Below are 14,009 nucleotides of genomic sequence, written 5' to 3'. Positions count from 1 at the left end.
TAATTGTATAAAGATTAAAAACAATTTCATGAAACTAAAGAAAAGAGTTAAAATATCTGTTCATTTTAATTTTATTTTCAAAGAGCTTCAGTCACAAAAATGATTTACAAGTCTATTTACAATTCTATTGTACAGTTATTTATGTATGCCTCTTGACAACAGGGTACCATTCTAGAGCAGCAATACATATTTTAACTACAAAGATGTAGTATCATTTCAGATCTAAAAATAAAAAGGAAGCTGAGCTTCTAGAGAGCACTGTAATGATGAACCTTTTAATTTGTGTTAGGCTTGAGGAATTCATGATAAACTGAGTAGTTTCTGCTTCACATAATTATCAAAGAAGCTGCAGTTTGTGGAAAATAGCTTTAAAAACTTGACGCTTTACTGTATAAAATCAACATATTCAAGACTCTAAAAATTGTCAAAACCCCACAGCTTTCCCTTAGACATACAAAACCCTAAGTTTACAATTCAGAATTTCATGGGAGAAATCCTACAGAACTTTAGCTCTCTCATTTTGTGATGACCAACATAAGCATTAAAAATTTGCAGCATAAAAAGGACTCCACATCTGCTTAGTATTATACTGTATGCACATATACAGTACAGGATTATTTACCCAATTTGGGATGACTGTTCAGCACAACCTTCATGAAGAAAGAAAAAAATAAATAGAATTAAAAATCCAACAACTTTTTTAAAAGTGCAACAGTAAGAGTTTCCAATTTAAAGTTACAATGAATATGGACAGTCAGTTCTGTGGGTGTTTTAGCCGCTTCTACTCAAGCATTATTCGCAGCATTTTCTTTTTACAGTAGATTTAGTTCTATAGTACATGAAACAAGAGTTACTGCTAATTGAATCTGAAGGGAAGAGAAAAAAAAGAAAACCTTAAAAATAACCCTGAGGGATATACAATTTAATGATCTTGCAATTTATTCCTAAAAAATAACATGTATTATTTAGCAATTGCTTTTCTGGATAGACCAGTCCTTTAAGTATGTGCATAAATAATATTTAAAAATCAGTAATATTTACAAATCCTAATATATCAAAGTAAAATACGTACAGATTAAAGTCTGCATACACAAATAATTTAAGAATAAATCAAACTCCTCAACGTAAAGGCCAAAATATACAGCAGGAAGAAAATGTCTACCAAGTATCTAGTGGAGCTCACTAAATTGGTCTGCTCACTTGAATTCAGACTTCCAAGATGAACATTAGAAGAGATTCTTTTCACTACAAACTGAATTTCATCTTCCTTCAAAGCAGAAACTGAATACACTAGTGCAGATCTAGTTTGCTGCATTTCTGAAAACCAGAAAAACTAAACTGCTCAAAATGGGAAAAATTATAGGTGGCCAAACTCAGCTCTTGGGCAGGAAGGCATAAATCCCAATAATTGCAGAAGATGCAAAAGCTTATTTTGTGGCTGAACTTGCAACAACAAGGATTCTTAGAAAAGCTGATTTATTATTCTTGACTAAGCGTCAGAAGCAAATAGGTCAGAGCTCAAGCATGCAACCTCAAGAACATTTACTAACTCTGAATGCATACCTTGAGGAAACTAGCTCCCATTTGCAAAATATTCAAGTTTAATAGGCTTATGAACCATTAGTCACTCAATCAAGTGGAGACACTTGGCAATTTCAGTTTTAGTAAGAGTTCCCTAAAATGTTCTCCAAAGACAAGCCCACCCTAATAAGCTGTTTCCTCATCACTTTCTAGATAAGTCTAAAACCAGAATAAGATTGAAAGACTAGCTTCAGAAACCAAACAAGCTGAGGCAAATTATCAGTTTAGAGAAAGTATTAAGCAAAAGCATATAAAAGGGAAAAACAGAAATATTTTCTTTTACTTCTGATGGAACAATCAAGTTTAAATGGTCAATGAAATGGAAAGCAAAAGCTTTGGAAAGCAAAAGCTTATGCGTTTAAAGGTAAGTCACAGCTCCCAGGTCCAAGATGCATAGCTTCACAACATTTTTCAACTAAAATATTATTTTTCTTTAAATTTGAATACTACTTACGCAGCTAAGAATTATTCTTCATCAATTATTCCATGCTACAAAGATTTTGGAAAACCAACATTGACAGAAATTAGCCAGCTGACTCAAGTTCATGATTAATAAATTTATCCGAGTCCACAACTGCAGACCTCTTAAAAGCTACCGATGTTATTCGACGTTTATGACCTTAAGAAGCCAGGATAATAAGACTTTTACATTGCTCTGTTGAATGAATGCTAAGAAAACCACTTCCCCCTTCATCCTGCTCCACGCCTCAAAACCAAACAACAACCCCCACCCCCCCACCCCCCCCCAAAAAAAAAAAAAATCAGGAAAAGAGTTGACAGCTGGACTGGAGGATAGTATACCATATGCATACTATTTATGAGGAGCAAGTACTAGTAACTTAAACCCACAAGTTCTAGGGAAAAGTCTTCCAAACCATTTAGCACCACTTTTAAATTCCCCATTGGCACACTATGTTCAACACTGCAGAAACCATAACATGAGCAGTGGGGGACACTGTCCATACTGCCTTACAGAATAGCACAAGGGAATTAGGCCCAACCTGAAAAATTCCCCTTATTAAACCAGTGCTGGAATGGAATTGCCTCCACAGGAGTTTAAAAAAATAAAACAACCAAACCACCGCCCCCCCGCCAAATAAAACCTCAAATTCCATCATCAGAATACACACACTTCAAAATGATCCCAGCTGTCCAAGGAGTCTGGGGCCCTCCTTCCATGACTACAGGACCTGACTTCCTTCTCTAAAGGATCTCTCCAGAACGTAACTTCTCCACATCCCAGACCCCCTCCCAAAGCTTGGAGGTGTCTGAACCAGTCAGCTGCATCTGGTCAAAACAGGTTGATCAAGAGTCAGTATTTTATCATCTTCCCAAAGACACCAAAGATTTTTCTGAAAGTTTAGCAAGTTGAAGATGGTTTGGAGATAAGTAATTTGTGGTTTAAGGGAAGGAAAAAAAAAAAAAAAAAGAAAGAAAAGTGTTAAGCTTTGCATGTGAAAATGATGCCTGCCTCTACATCTTTGCAGACCTATTTTTCTAGTGGTCTTGTGTTTTGACACCGCCTAATGGCAAAATAATTTATCACTACCCCGAGTGCTTAAGCAGCATTACTAGTATGTAAGCTTTTCTTTTTTCTTTTTTTTCTTTTTTTTTTTTAATAAATAAAATCCACATAAGCCTTATAGCTCTGCAGCAAGACAGATTTTAGCTCATCTATTTTCTCTTAATTTTGTTTCATACAGCTACATATAGTGCTTAAGACACTAGCAGACTCTTTGAAATGCATATGTTCTTAACATGCACAAATCCCAAGCATGGGCATGTGAAAATATTCCTCCCTCCCACACCCATTTCCCTTGCAGCAGTAACTCTGACCTTACTACTTCAAGGTATATAGGAAAATTGTCTTAAGATTTAAAACAAAACATGGTCCACAAAGGGAAAATCCAACCCTTCTGCTGGGAAAAGCAAGGTCTGTGGAGAAATGTATAGCTAAATGTAATAAAACATGAGACAGAAGAAAGTGTTAAGATTCTCCAGCCTTCCTTCTCCAAAAACTTTAGCGTAGCCAAATGCCTCCCCCTCTGAAGGCCACCTAAGCCCTTCCTTGGGGTTAGCTAGAAAAGAAGCTAAGAACCCACTTGAAAGCAATGTGCTTTCTTCTTAAGGACAAAGCATATTGTTTCTATAGCATTCCCAATTCCTGCTATGGCAGACTAAAGAATTAAACTTAAAAACACTCCTTACTAGTAGGGACAAACTTAGAGGTACACACACCAAAACTTTAGAACCGTTCTGAGGCACAAAGCTTTTCAACAGTGAATATCAAAAGAAAAGAAAAAAAGCATGACAAGGTTATTATGTACCTCTAGTGCTACCATGAGACGATTACATCATAGGGTTTACATGAACACGTGCCCAGGTAAGCAGGTTAGAACAACAATTAAGATACTCCAGGCAAATAAAGTGAACCTGTTTTAACTGCCCTGCAGTTTAAACCTTCAAATACATCTCATTCAGGAATAACAAAATTTGAAAGAAGGTAGAAGGAAACAATCATTTTTTGTTCTGCCTAAGGTAACCTACATTTTTAAAATGTATAGCCATAAGATGTCTGGCTCTGAACTTTGTATTCAGAGAGACAAAACAGTTGGAAATATCTGCATTAGAATTTGACATTTAGTATACCGCAATTTCAAATAAAGCCTTAAAATTACATTCTTCTGAATACTACTGAAGACACATGCCACCAAGATCCGCTGTTACGTTACAGTGATGATTTGATATGAACCATTTTCTTGGGATGGTACTTTCGCTTCGGTTGTTGTTCTGGGTTTTGGTGGCCATTCTGGATCAACCAGCAGTTCCTGAGCTAGATGCATATACTTGGCTTTTGGTGTCTTCTCTCTACAGCCAAACAGGGAAGAAAGGAAACAGACTCCACAGCGATCTACAGCCTCCTGCAGAAGTGAACAGATTTGAAAACTGGATTACCATAAGAAAAAAATTAATATCGCTAACAATACAGTAAATCCCTAGAAGAAAAGCTATTATTTTAGTTTCTAATTTACTATTTCATTGTCACTTTGGACCTAGAAAGCATAGTACAGAAACTCTTCTGTTGTGTCACCTCTTCTATACTATGGTAGCAATGACATTTAAAAAACATGAAGAAAACCCAAGTATTCTGCATTATCATAACATCTAAGGTCACCAACAGCTTTTATGCATATTTTACAAGAGTTTCAATAAAAGGTATAACAGGCACCATTAAATGATGTTACTATTGAAAAATAAAAGCCTGGTCTAGAAAAAAGCAGTCAAATTCCCAGAGTCTCAAAACACTTTTTAAGCAATGAATTGTTTAACTGAAGGCAGCCAGCCAGCTGAAAATGGCAGAATTTCACTTGCTGATACTATGAAACCTAAGTCCTACAGGTATTAATAGTTATTAAAACAGACACAAATTATTGAACTTAAGTCTTCTTTCCTATTTTTCCTCTCCCAGTCCTAAACGTGTGTAACGTAACTAACTGGAGAAGAGAAACACCATTACTCATTCACAGGACTGGATCACCCTCATGTCTCAGAGAGCACCTATAGTCTGCAGGGCTGACATTTTAATGGAGATATATTCTGTGATTTTCTTCATGCTCTGAATTTCTATCAGCTGATGAACTGAACCAAACAGGAGCCTTAAGCACAACTTCCATTCTTCAGTGAACACAAAGCAATTTGTTCTTGAACAGCCTCAAAAGGACAAATGTAAATCTGAAGTGAATACATTGAATAAAATTTAGTGCTGAGAAATAATCAATTGTAATTCTAGCAAGAACAAATGTACAACCAACTAAAAGTTATAAGCCAACAGACTTAAAGAAAAAGCTAGATTTTATGGGATTCACATAGATTTCTTTCACATATTAATGACAGGAGGGGCAGACCAGACCAAGATTCATGGCCACCTGAAAAGCACCTAAGAAGCTAAATCCTTCAGTCTCCTAAACCATGTGAAGTAGTAGTAACGTACTTTCATTGCCATTTTGTTTCATTTCATTTGTACGTGCTATAAATTACTGCTCTCAGACAATGATCTAGAAGTCTAAATCAAATTAATTTAATAAAGAACTGGATTAGACCCAGCATCAGCAATTCTGCTTCCAAGCAAATCAAGACATTCCCAGTTCTAGTATGCTAACTTGTGACAACACAAGTAAAATTTGCTAATGTGCAAACTGAAGACAAAGTGAGAAAAGTCTTAAAAGCAATCCTCTGGGTTTGCCTCGCAGTTCTTGTATAAAGAGCTAAATTCTTTAAGTGTCAACAAGGAGAAAAACATAAAACCAGAAGCTTTTCCTTTTAATATTCTAGTTACAGAAATCTAATTTAAGCAGTCTTAAGCTTAAAATAAGGCAACAGACACTTATAGATCATAAAAAGACAAAACCAAATTAATCTGCATGCACTCAAATGATGACAGCAAAATACTAGTCTCCAACCTGAGGCGGCTGGGGTATGGTGAGGCGATATTCTCCTTGTTTGTCTCGATTGAACACAACCTTCCAAAGGATCATATCAAGGAGGACATTCTGTGAGACATTGCAGTGAGCAGGAAGAATTAAAGAAACTAATGATCATTTGTTGTTAGTGTGCACATTACAAATAAAACCTGAAATAGTGTGTTAGGCATAATTAATTCAGTGCCAGGCAAAATGAAGAGTTCACAATACTTGTCACTACTTAAGTGATAAACAGTTTCATTCTTAAAGTGCTCACATGAGATTTAAGAATACGAACATGTACTTTAAATCAATAGCAACAATGACCAAAACTGCATCCACTGATACAGGTAAAAACCATAAATACACATTCTTAACTTGTTTCAATATTCTAAAAAACCTATGAAGCACTGCAGACATGAGTGCTTAAAGCAGTTTCCCCTCAAAACATCTTTAACATTACAGTGTACTTCATGCTGGAGCTACGCTTTGTTCGTGGTTTGTTTTAAACCAGTGACATTCCCAGAAAAGCTTCAGTGGGGTGGCAAAGCTGAGCTACCAGCAGGAAGTCTGAAGGAATTCTGTAGGAGCTGTTCCAGATTTTGGAGAAAAGGGCAGAAGTTGAACAGTATGTTCAGTACATCTGGTTATTCTCATACGGCTGTGTGGGTGGACTTGAGAGCCTTGAACAAATCCGGCAACACAGGTGTGAACCCATATCTTCCATGGCCTTGAGCCTACAACTCTGATCTTTGGACAGATTCCATTTCTAACATCTGACTAACCTCTGCCATTGAGAAAGAGGAGCTGATTAGCCAGACTTTTATAGTAGATTTTATAATGCTTATGATTTTATAATATCCCAGAATTTTATAGTGCTTTTATAAAGCATTTGCCAATAAATCTTCAGCTTGTTAGATGTTCGTTTTTGAAGCCAGTCTGGCTTAAGTATGTCTATACCAGGCATCAGGGGTAAGGAGTAACATCTGCTAGGATCTGCCTTTGTTGTGCAATAATTTCTGTCGTCTGGTAGAAAGAATATGCATGCTTTGTGAACCTAGTCTGGCACCCAGATGGAAGGAGCAAAAGCTTTACACAGCATTTCAGAAAACATGTTTGGGACAACCACAGTCAGACACCATCCCTGTTGCAGAAACAATGAAGAAACTACGTATGATCGTAGTGTGACACAAAAGTGTCAAACTGGCAAGCATGACAAAAGAAGATAGTTTAAATCCCTCATGTAGCCCATCATTATGAGACACTTAAAGAGGCAATTACTGAGGGATTAGTCTCAGCAGAACAAACTCTAGGTAATACACATACAGAGTACTTTGTTAAAAGAAATAAGGAGATGCCACCAGCAGTTTTTCCTAGATACTCAGAATATGATCTGTGGTACCCAGTAACTCTGTAGTAAAAAGTGTAGTGAGCAGAAAATCCAGCCAGGCACACGAAGACAGAAAGGCAATGAGCTCTACTTGAAACGACGGAATGAAATAGCCTGCGATTCCTACACAACACACTGGACCCAATGAGTTGGCACCACAAGAAAAAGCTTCAGGGAGCCTACAGTAATACTGCTGGAGTTGGACAAATACAGTTCAAAAGGTGGGACAAAAGCAGGTTGAAATTATGGGAGATGAAGTGTGTGTTGTAAAACAAGGCTTGGGATTTGAGGATCACTAGACAATGGTTCCGTTGGACACCTGCTGTACAGTAAGACAACTTATCTCTCTGTCTAAACAAAGCATTCAACTAACAAAGCGGAAGAAATAGGTTTTAAGTCAAAGCAGAACGTCCCAAACAATTAATGTCAAGAAAACTAAATTCTATAGGTACTTCTATTCCACTACTAAAGTATGGGCAACAAGATAAATAGGAAAGTCTGTTTAAAAGGAATGTGACAAATCATCCTACCGGTTTTGGTAATGACAGTTGAGTGACTAAAGTGTTGAAAGATGCTAACTCAAAACTGCATAGGAAAAAGTGGGGTGGGGTTTAAAATACTGGGTGAAAACAAATGCTCTACAGTAATTATATTGCTTAGGTTATGCTTAGTAGAAACTCAGAAGTTTACAGATCGATGTGGCAACCAGCAAGGTCCAGGAGTGGAACCTTATGAACATTTAAACCAGAGCAGAACCATTTGTCCTCAAGAGGCACGTGCTGATATATGGATTGACATACTGTACAGACTTTCTACTGGAGCCCTTACACTTCCAGAACAGAAACATCACCAGATTGTATGCAAGTTAGAAAGATCACCTGCAGAACAAAGTAATTTTTCAGCAGAAGGTAAATTTATTTCTCTCAGGAACATTTATCACTGGACTGAAAATTGTAAGCACCACCTATTTACACTCCATGTATCAACACAAAGCTCGATTCCAAGGAATAATCTTAGTGCTTCAAAAAAGCTGATTTCCCAGAGATGGTAAAAAAACCATCAAAACTGACTAGAAACAGTAAACAGGAAAAAATATTTCTATCTAGGAGGTTTGTTTCAAATTTATCAGAAGACAAAAAAGCCATGATTATGCAGCTTCAGAATAACTATTTTGTTTCAGTAGCAAAGACAGCAATATACATAAAATTTAACTTTAACAAACAAAAAAGGATGCAAAAAAAGAAAACTATTAAAGAGTTTAGTAGTAAAAAAAAGGAAAGAAAGGGCATAAAGGAAAACATCACAAGCAGGGTTAGCATAAATACAGGACAATGTAAGAAAGGCACAGGATCTTTAAGAGAGGATAAACTTGTTAACAACAAGACAAAGGCCAAAAAATTCGTATCTACTGCCGTGTTTTCGAAAAGACAAGTTATGGCCTATCATGTGAAAACACTGAAAAACATGTTACAATAGGCAGCAACATAATAGCTTATACTGCAAATTCTGTTTGGAACAACATTCTGAACAAAGCCTTGATAATTTTGATTAAAGTATCAAAAAAACCCTTTGGTTGAATTTATTTTTACTAAGTCATGAATAAAAGCAAAAAAACTAGTCAACTGGGAAGAGTACTAATGCTGTAGTAATCTTCAAAGGCCAAAATGGTATGATCCAAGCAAACATTATGCTGGTTACCTTGATAGCAATCCCTCGTATAGTAATGGAAATACTGACTAGAAGCTGCAGAAAATGTTATACAGTAAAAACAGATAATTGTAGTGTGCAAGCGCTAGATAATGTTGAAAGGCTTTTTCATCTTGCAGTAAAAAAAAAGTGACTAGTGGCTGCAACCAAAACCCAAATGTATTCAGATTGGAAATAAGGCATCGGTTTAACAAGAACTAACCACAGGAATAAATGACTGACTTTGAATCCAGACTCATTCTGGAAGATCTATCTGTCAAACTTCGATTCTTGGAAACAACGTAGGGGTACCTGGAGGAAAGGTAGGGCACGTTTCTGCCCACATTAACTCTGGAATTACAGCAGAAGAGGTCAACATCCAGAGTGACTGCCTTTGGACTAGCTCAGGGCTGGAAAAAAAAGATCTGCATGAACATTTCTACTTCTAGACTTGGATCGGATTAGATGAACAAGTTATGTAGACCTGCATTATTCTGAACAGTAAGCTATGCATATGATCCACCTGAATGAAGATGGGGTCCCCTAAGGATTTTATATAGTTCTTTACTATGTTATGGTATTCTGGACTGAATTAACACAGCAAATAAATATGGAGAATATTGCCCTATGAAATAGTTGAAATAATTTACAAGTCTTCCAACTTCCCCCCTCTTTTTTTAATTAATGAAAAAGAGTTTTAAAATTATGCTTTTAACACAGAAAACCTTGACACCTTAAATCTAGCCTACAAGGACATTTTTAGGAATACAAACTTAACAAGAAAACAGTGGCCACTTACACTGGCGTGCTGTGAAGAGAGACCTTCTAAACAAAAGACAAACATGTACCCTGAAAAAAAACCACTTAACAGACAAGCATTTTTTCCATTTGAATTTCTTACCTCCGTCAGCACGGATACAATTGCATTGAGAATAACAATGATGAGAATTCTTAGGCGCCACTCATATGGCACACACACGAGCTGTGAGAAAAAGTTGCCAGAGGTTAGCAACACATATGAAGTAAACACACTTTCAAAACAGGCTCAGAGTTATAAATTCTCCCCCTTCCCCCCACAAGATGCAAAGTTAAAGCTCTAAAGGGGTCAAGCTTGCCCAGAAGGCAGCCAATCAGTTATCCTAGGAAGTAGAGACACCTGCATATCTGCTGAATCTTACCTCAAGAAATGTGTCAATAGATTCAACAGGATGCAACATGATGAAAAATATGAAGACATAAAGAACTATCACAGATATAACGAACAGAACTGTAAAAGAAGAAAAATATTTTAATTGGACCATCTCACAATCAGAGTTTTAGACAGTTCTTCCATGTATCATGGGTTCATTACTCCCTGGAAATAACCTCTTTTTTCCCTCTAAACACCTTCCAGGCAGATTTTTGGTAATACAAGTTGTCCTGACAGCCATAAAGAGACAGAACGCCAGACTCAATTTCTCACCGACTCATTTGTGGAGCTGAAACGTATATACACATATACTTCTACAAACAAAGCAACTATTAACACAAATTTCTCCACACGGTTTAATACTTCCCTATTTCTACCTCTGATTATCAGAGGGTAATTGTATTATGTTCTCCTGGCAACACTATTACAATTCTGTTGTGCCACTCAGGCAGTAAGTGAACCACAGATAAACGAGTGCACAGTCACTTGGAGTTTTACTTAGAACTGTACATAGTAAGAAAGGACTTACAATTTTTGTAGCATGGTTGTCTAAAGGGCCTTCCTTTAGAAAAGACAATTGCCACTATGAGGTACTGAAAGCTGGATATAAAAAACAAAGTTGTGTTTTCATAATTTTTAATGTAATGTTCATCATGAAGAGTCTCATTCTCATGGGGTGCAGAGCTGTTGTTTGTGGCATCCAATACATTACATGCACTACAACACAAAAAAACCACTGAGTTAAGGAGAAGATGCAAACAAGGTCTACTTATTAACTAAAGTAATGACAGAACAAACTGCTACAGTGGTAAAAGCTTATCCTTGAAAACCTATTACAGGTAGTAATAAATAACTCAAAACTGCAATTTTTGTGAATTTTATGCTTCCAGTTCTTTTATGCTTCCAGCTTGTAAGTTCACTACATGAACTGTTTAGAAGCTATCACTGTAGATAAACTTCGAAGACAGGCAAGAAAATATTGCCATCTAAAAAAAGATTAAAACACCTCTTCATTTTCAGACATATGAATTTGATTCACTGGATCTCTAACAGGAAAACAAAACTTCATAACATAGATCAGTTAAAATGGGTCTGAACCATTAATTTCAAATTTCAACCTCCACTGTCTCAAAGTTGAGGAGTCTTCAGACCCTGCGCAGCCTGGCTCTGCCCCAGTTTTGCATTTCAGTCATTGGGTAACTCCTATGTATTAGTATGCTTTTCACAAAAACCTCAACAGATTAACAAGCTGCCATACAGAAGCTTTATTTACAAAGTCTCCAAAGGGGGTCAATAAAGAAGGAAGCAATTATTGCCTATAGCTTTCCAATCATTGCTATATCCTGCATGGAGCCACTGAAACACTTACTCAGATTCCGTTGTCCAAGGCTCATACCAGGACTGCTGTTTGACCCAAAAAAACCCAAACGTTTGGAAAGCAAGGCAGATGATGATCTGAGACAAAACGGAACACAGAAGTGGACCTGAGATAAGACCTGATGGAGGCCTTCGTGCAACAAGCTCCTTCCACGCAGGGTTCAGACTCACTGCAAAGAGAAAGAAAAACAAATTACACATTACATAATTATGGTTTTCAAGAGTTACTCTGTTCACATTCTGTGGGATTAGAATGGCTTGCTCATGACATCACTGTAAAAATTAGGCCAGAACTGCAAGTGTGAAACCACCTTGAAAAGATTATACCACACTAGAATAATGCCACAGTGCCTTCTACAGGCTGGTTACCCCCAGCAGCACAGGATAGCAGGGGACAATAATAGAAGCCATGAAACTTAAGGAATTAGTAATGTCTGGCCAAATTCCCATTGTCTGGCACAAGGACTTACAGCTCATTCCCTCAGTTTTGGTCTGCCATTGCTTCAAAGAAGCAGTCTCTCAAACTTTAAAATGGAATTCTACTGTTAGCCAGTAAACTGAGTTCTAGGTTCACATGTGGAATCAAATACTTCACTAGATAAAAGTTTTCAAGTATAACATTTTGTGGACAGAAGTGCAATTAAAAATACAAGAAATCAAAACATTTGAGAAAGATTGTATTGGAACAACTTGATTCCAAAAACAGTTTCCTCATGTCAGTAGAGATTTATGACTTCCTGTAATGTGAAGAACTACTTTTTCTAAGATCATGCCCACAACCTGCTTGTTGTATGAGGACATTTCACAAACTTCAGATGAATAACTTGGTACACAGTGGTTTGGTTGTTTTAATGCATATACTGTAGTAGTCGTAACATCTTAACCGTATGTCACAGTGCCTACTCCAAACAGCGTGTAATTAGATATTAAAGAAAATTTGACCAAGCAAAACCTGCTTCATAGAAGCCAGCAGCAGTAATTCAGCACAATACTTACTAGTGAAGACAACCACCAAAATGATTGCCAAATCAATGAAGAGAAACTGGAAATCTCCCAAATTGCTCAGGATCTAGACAGAAATCACAACTGAAACATCGGTAATTTCTTCACACCAAAAAACATCTTACAGTGACAGTCCCATGACATTAATTCTTTACATTTCACTAATAAACAAGACAGTCTCTTGTCAAACTGGCTTCCTTTATCTGCAGGAGTCTTGAGTACTCTACAATTCACAGATCAATTTCTGAAGTATGAAGGTATGAAATAATTACAGTTTCAACATGCATAAGCTATTTGTAATTGAAATTTGTTTGTAATCAAACTTATATTACTAAATCTTACAAACCAATGAAATAATAGCTTAGGCCCACAGTTCTATGAACACTATAACCTTACTATGTAGTCACACAGTTGTCAAAATTTCCACCTCAAAGGTCCTTTAATACTTTGCATGTTTAACTTGCTCAGAATACAAGTTAAAATACAGGATTTCTACCTCATGCCATACTGTGAATCCAATCACATTAACAGGAAATACTCCACTTGGCTTTTTTCCTCACTCCTAACTCAATACTTGCAAGCTGCTCTCTTTCAAGCCTTAAGCAAAAGGAATGCACTGCCCTTTAAATAAAGTTAGGCTATTTTAAAATGCTGACAGTTTTTAAACAATTGAAAATTGTATTTTTGTTCAATTTATGTTTATTTGGACTTCCCACTGTAGAGACTTTCTATTCACAGGCATTAGTTCTTGCTTTTTTTCAATAGATATTACCATGTTTTTCATACAGTTAATAAATTTAAAAAAGGCAAAAAATAGTAACACTACTTGTAGTCCAATGATAGTTTTTAGAATGCAGGTGTTGTGTACTCAAAGAGACTTGCAACAATTTATATTAAATATCTACCAATTTTCAAATCTCTGGATTACATTGGCCCTGCTTAAGCACTTACAGAATACTTACAGAATATAGCAGAGTAACACTGATGTACTGGATAATGCTGTATAATGCCATGAACTTAAATACACAGAAGGAAGTTATTAAAGCAGCACGGCCTTCCCTGTGAAAACAAATGCAATCACGTAACTAGAAAGCTTTCTGTGCAAGCAGTTAAATTCTGCCTAGCAAAACTTAGCTGCAACTAAACACATCACCAAACTCTTTGAGGGACATTAGACTGAAGACAAACCAAGAAAAGACAGTCAGAATGGTACACTTTCAAGTACAAAGTTGTGAGCATGCCTTCTGAACCGAGCCACCACCTTACCTCTGTGTTCTTTGGACTTCACACAGTTTTCCAACAGAGGTTTTAAAATGAAGGTCTG

General features: G+C 36.6%; 1 protein-coding gene across 5 annotated transcripts in view; it reads right to left on the bottom strand.

Moving 5' to 3' along the window:
* Positions 1-47: 47 nt before the first annotated feature.
* ATP13A3 (ATPase 13A3) overlaps positions 48-14,009 on the bottom strand; it is a 61,146-nt gene continuing 47,184 nt past the window's right edge. For 3 of the 5 annotated variants that reach the window (XM_069792362.1, XM_069792360.1, XM_069792364.1), the window contains 8 exons: positions 13,648-13,744; positions 12,680-12,752; positions 11,676-11,853; positions 10,836-11,023; positions 10,296-10,384; positions 10,019-10,099; positions 6,042-6,131; positions 48-4,502 (listed from right to left, as the gene is read on the bottom strand). In XM_069792362.1, coding sequence (XP_069648463.1) covers positions 4,305-4,502; positions 6,042-6,131; positions 10,019-10,099; positions 10,296-10,384; positions 10,836-11,023; positions 11,676-11,853; positions 12,680-12,752; positions 13,648-13,744 — 994 coding nt within the window. In that variant the 3' untranslated portion in view covers positions 48-4,304. The remainder of the gene's footprint in view (positions 4,503-6,041; positions 6,132-10,018; positions 10,100-10,295; positions 10,385-10,835; positions 11,024-11,675; positions 11,854-12,679; positions 12,753-13,647; positions 13,745-14,009) is intronic. The other 2 variants (XM_069792363.1, XM_069792365.1) reach the window with 2 other exon arrangements.

Source organism: Haliaeetus albicilla, chromosome 9 (assembly GCF_947461875.1).
Source record: "Haliaeetus albicilla chromosome 9, bHalAlb1.1, whole genome shotgun sequence".
NCBI lineage: Eukaryota > Metazoa > Chordata > Aves > Accipitriformes > Accipitridae > Haliaeetus > Haliaeetus albicilla.
Note: the sequence above shows the minus strand (reverse complement) of the source record. Positions and strands in the feature narration are given on the sequence as shown.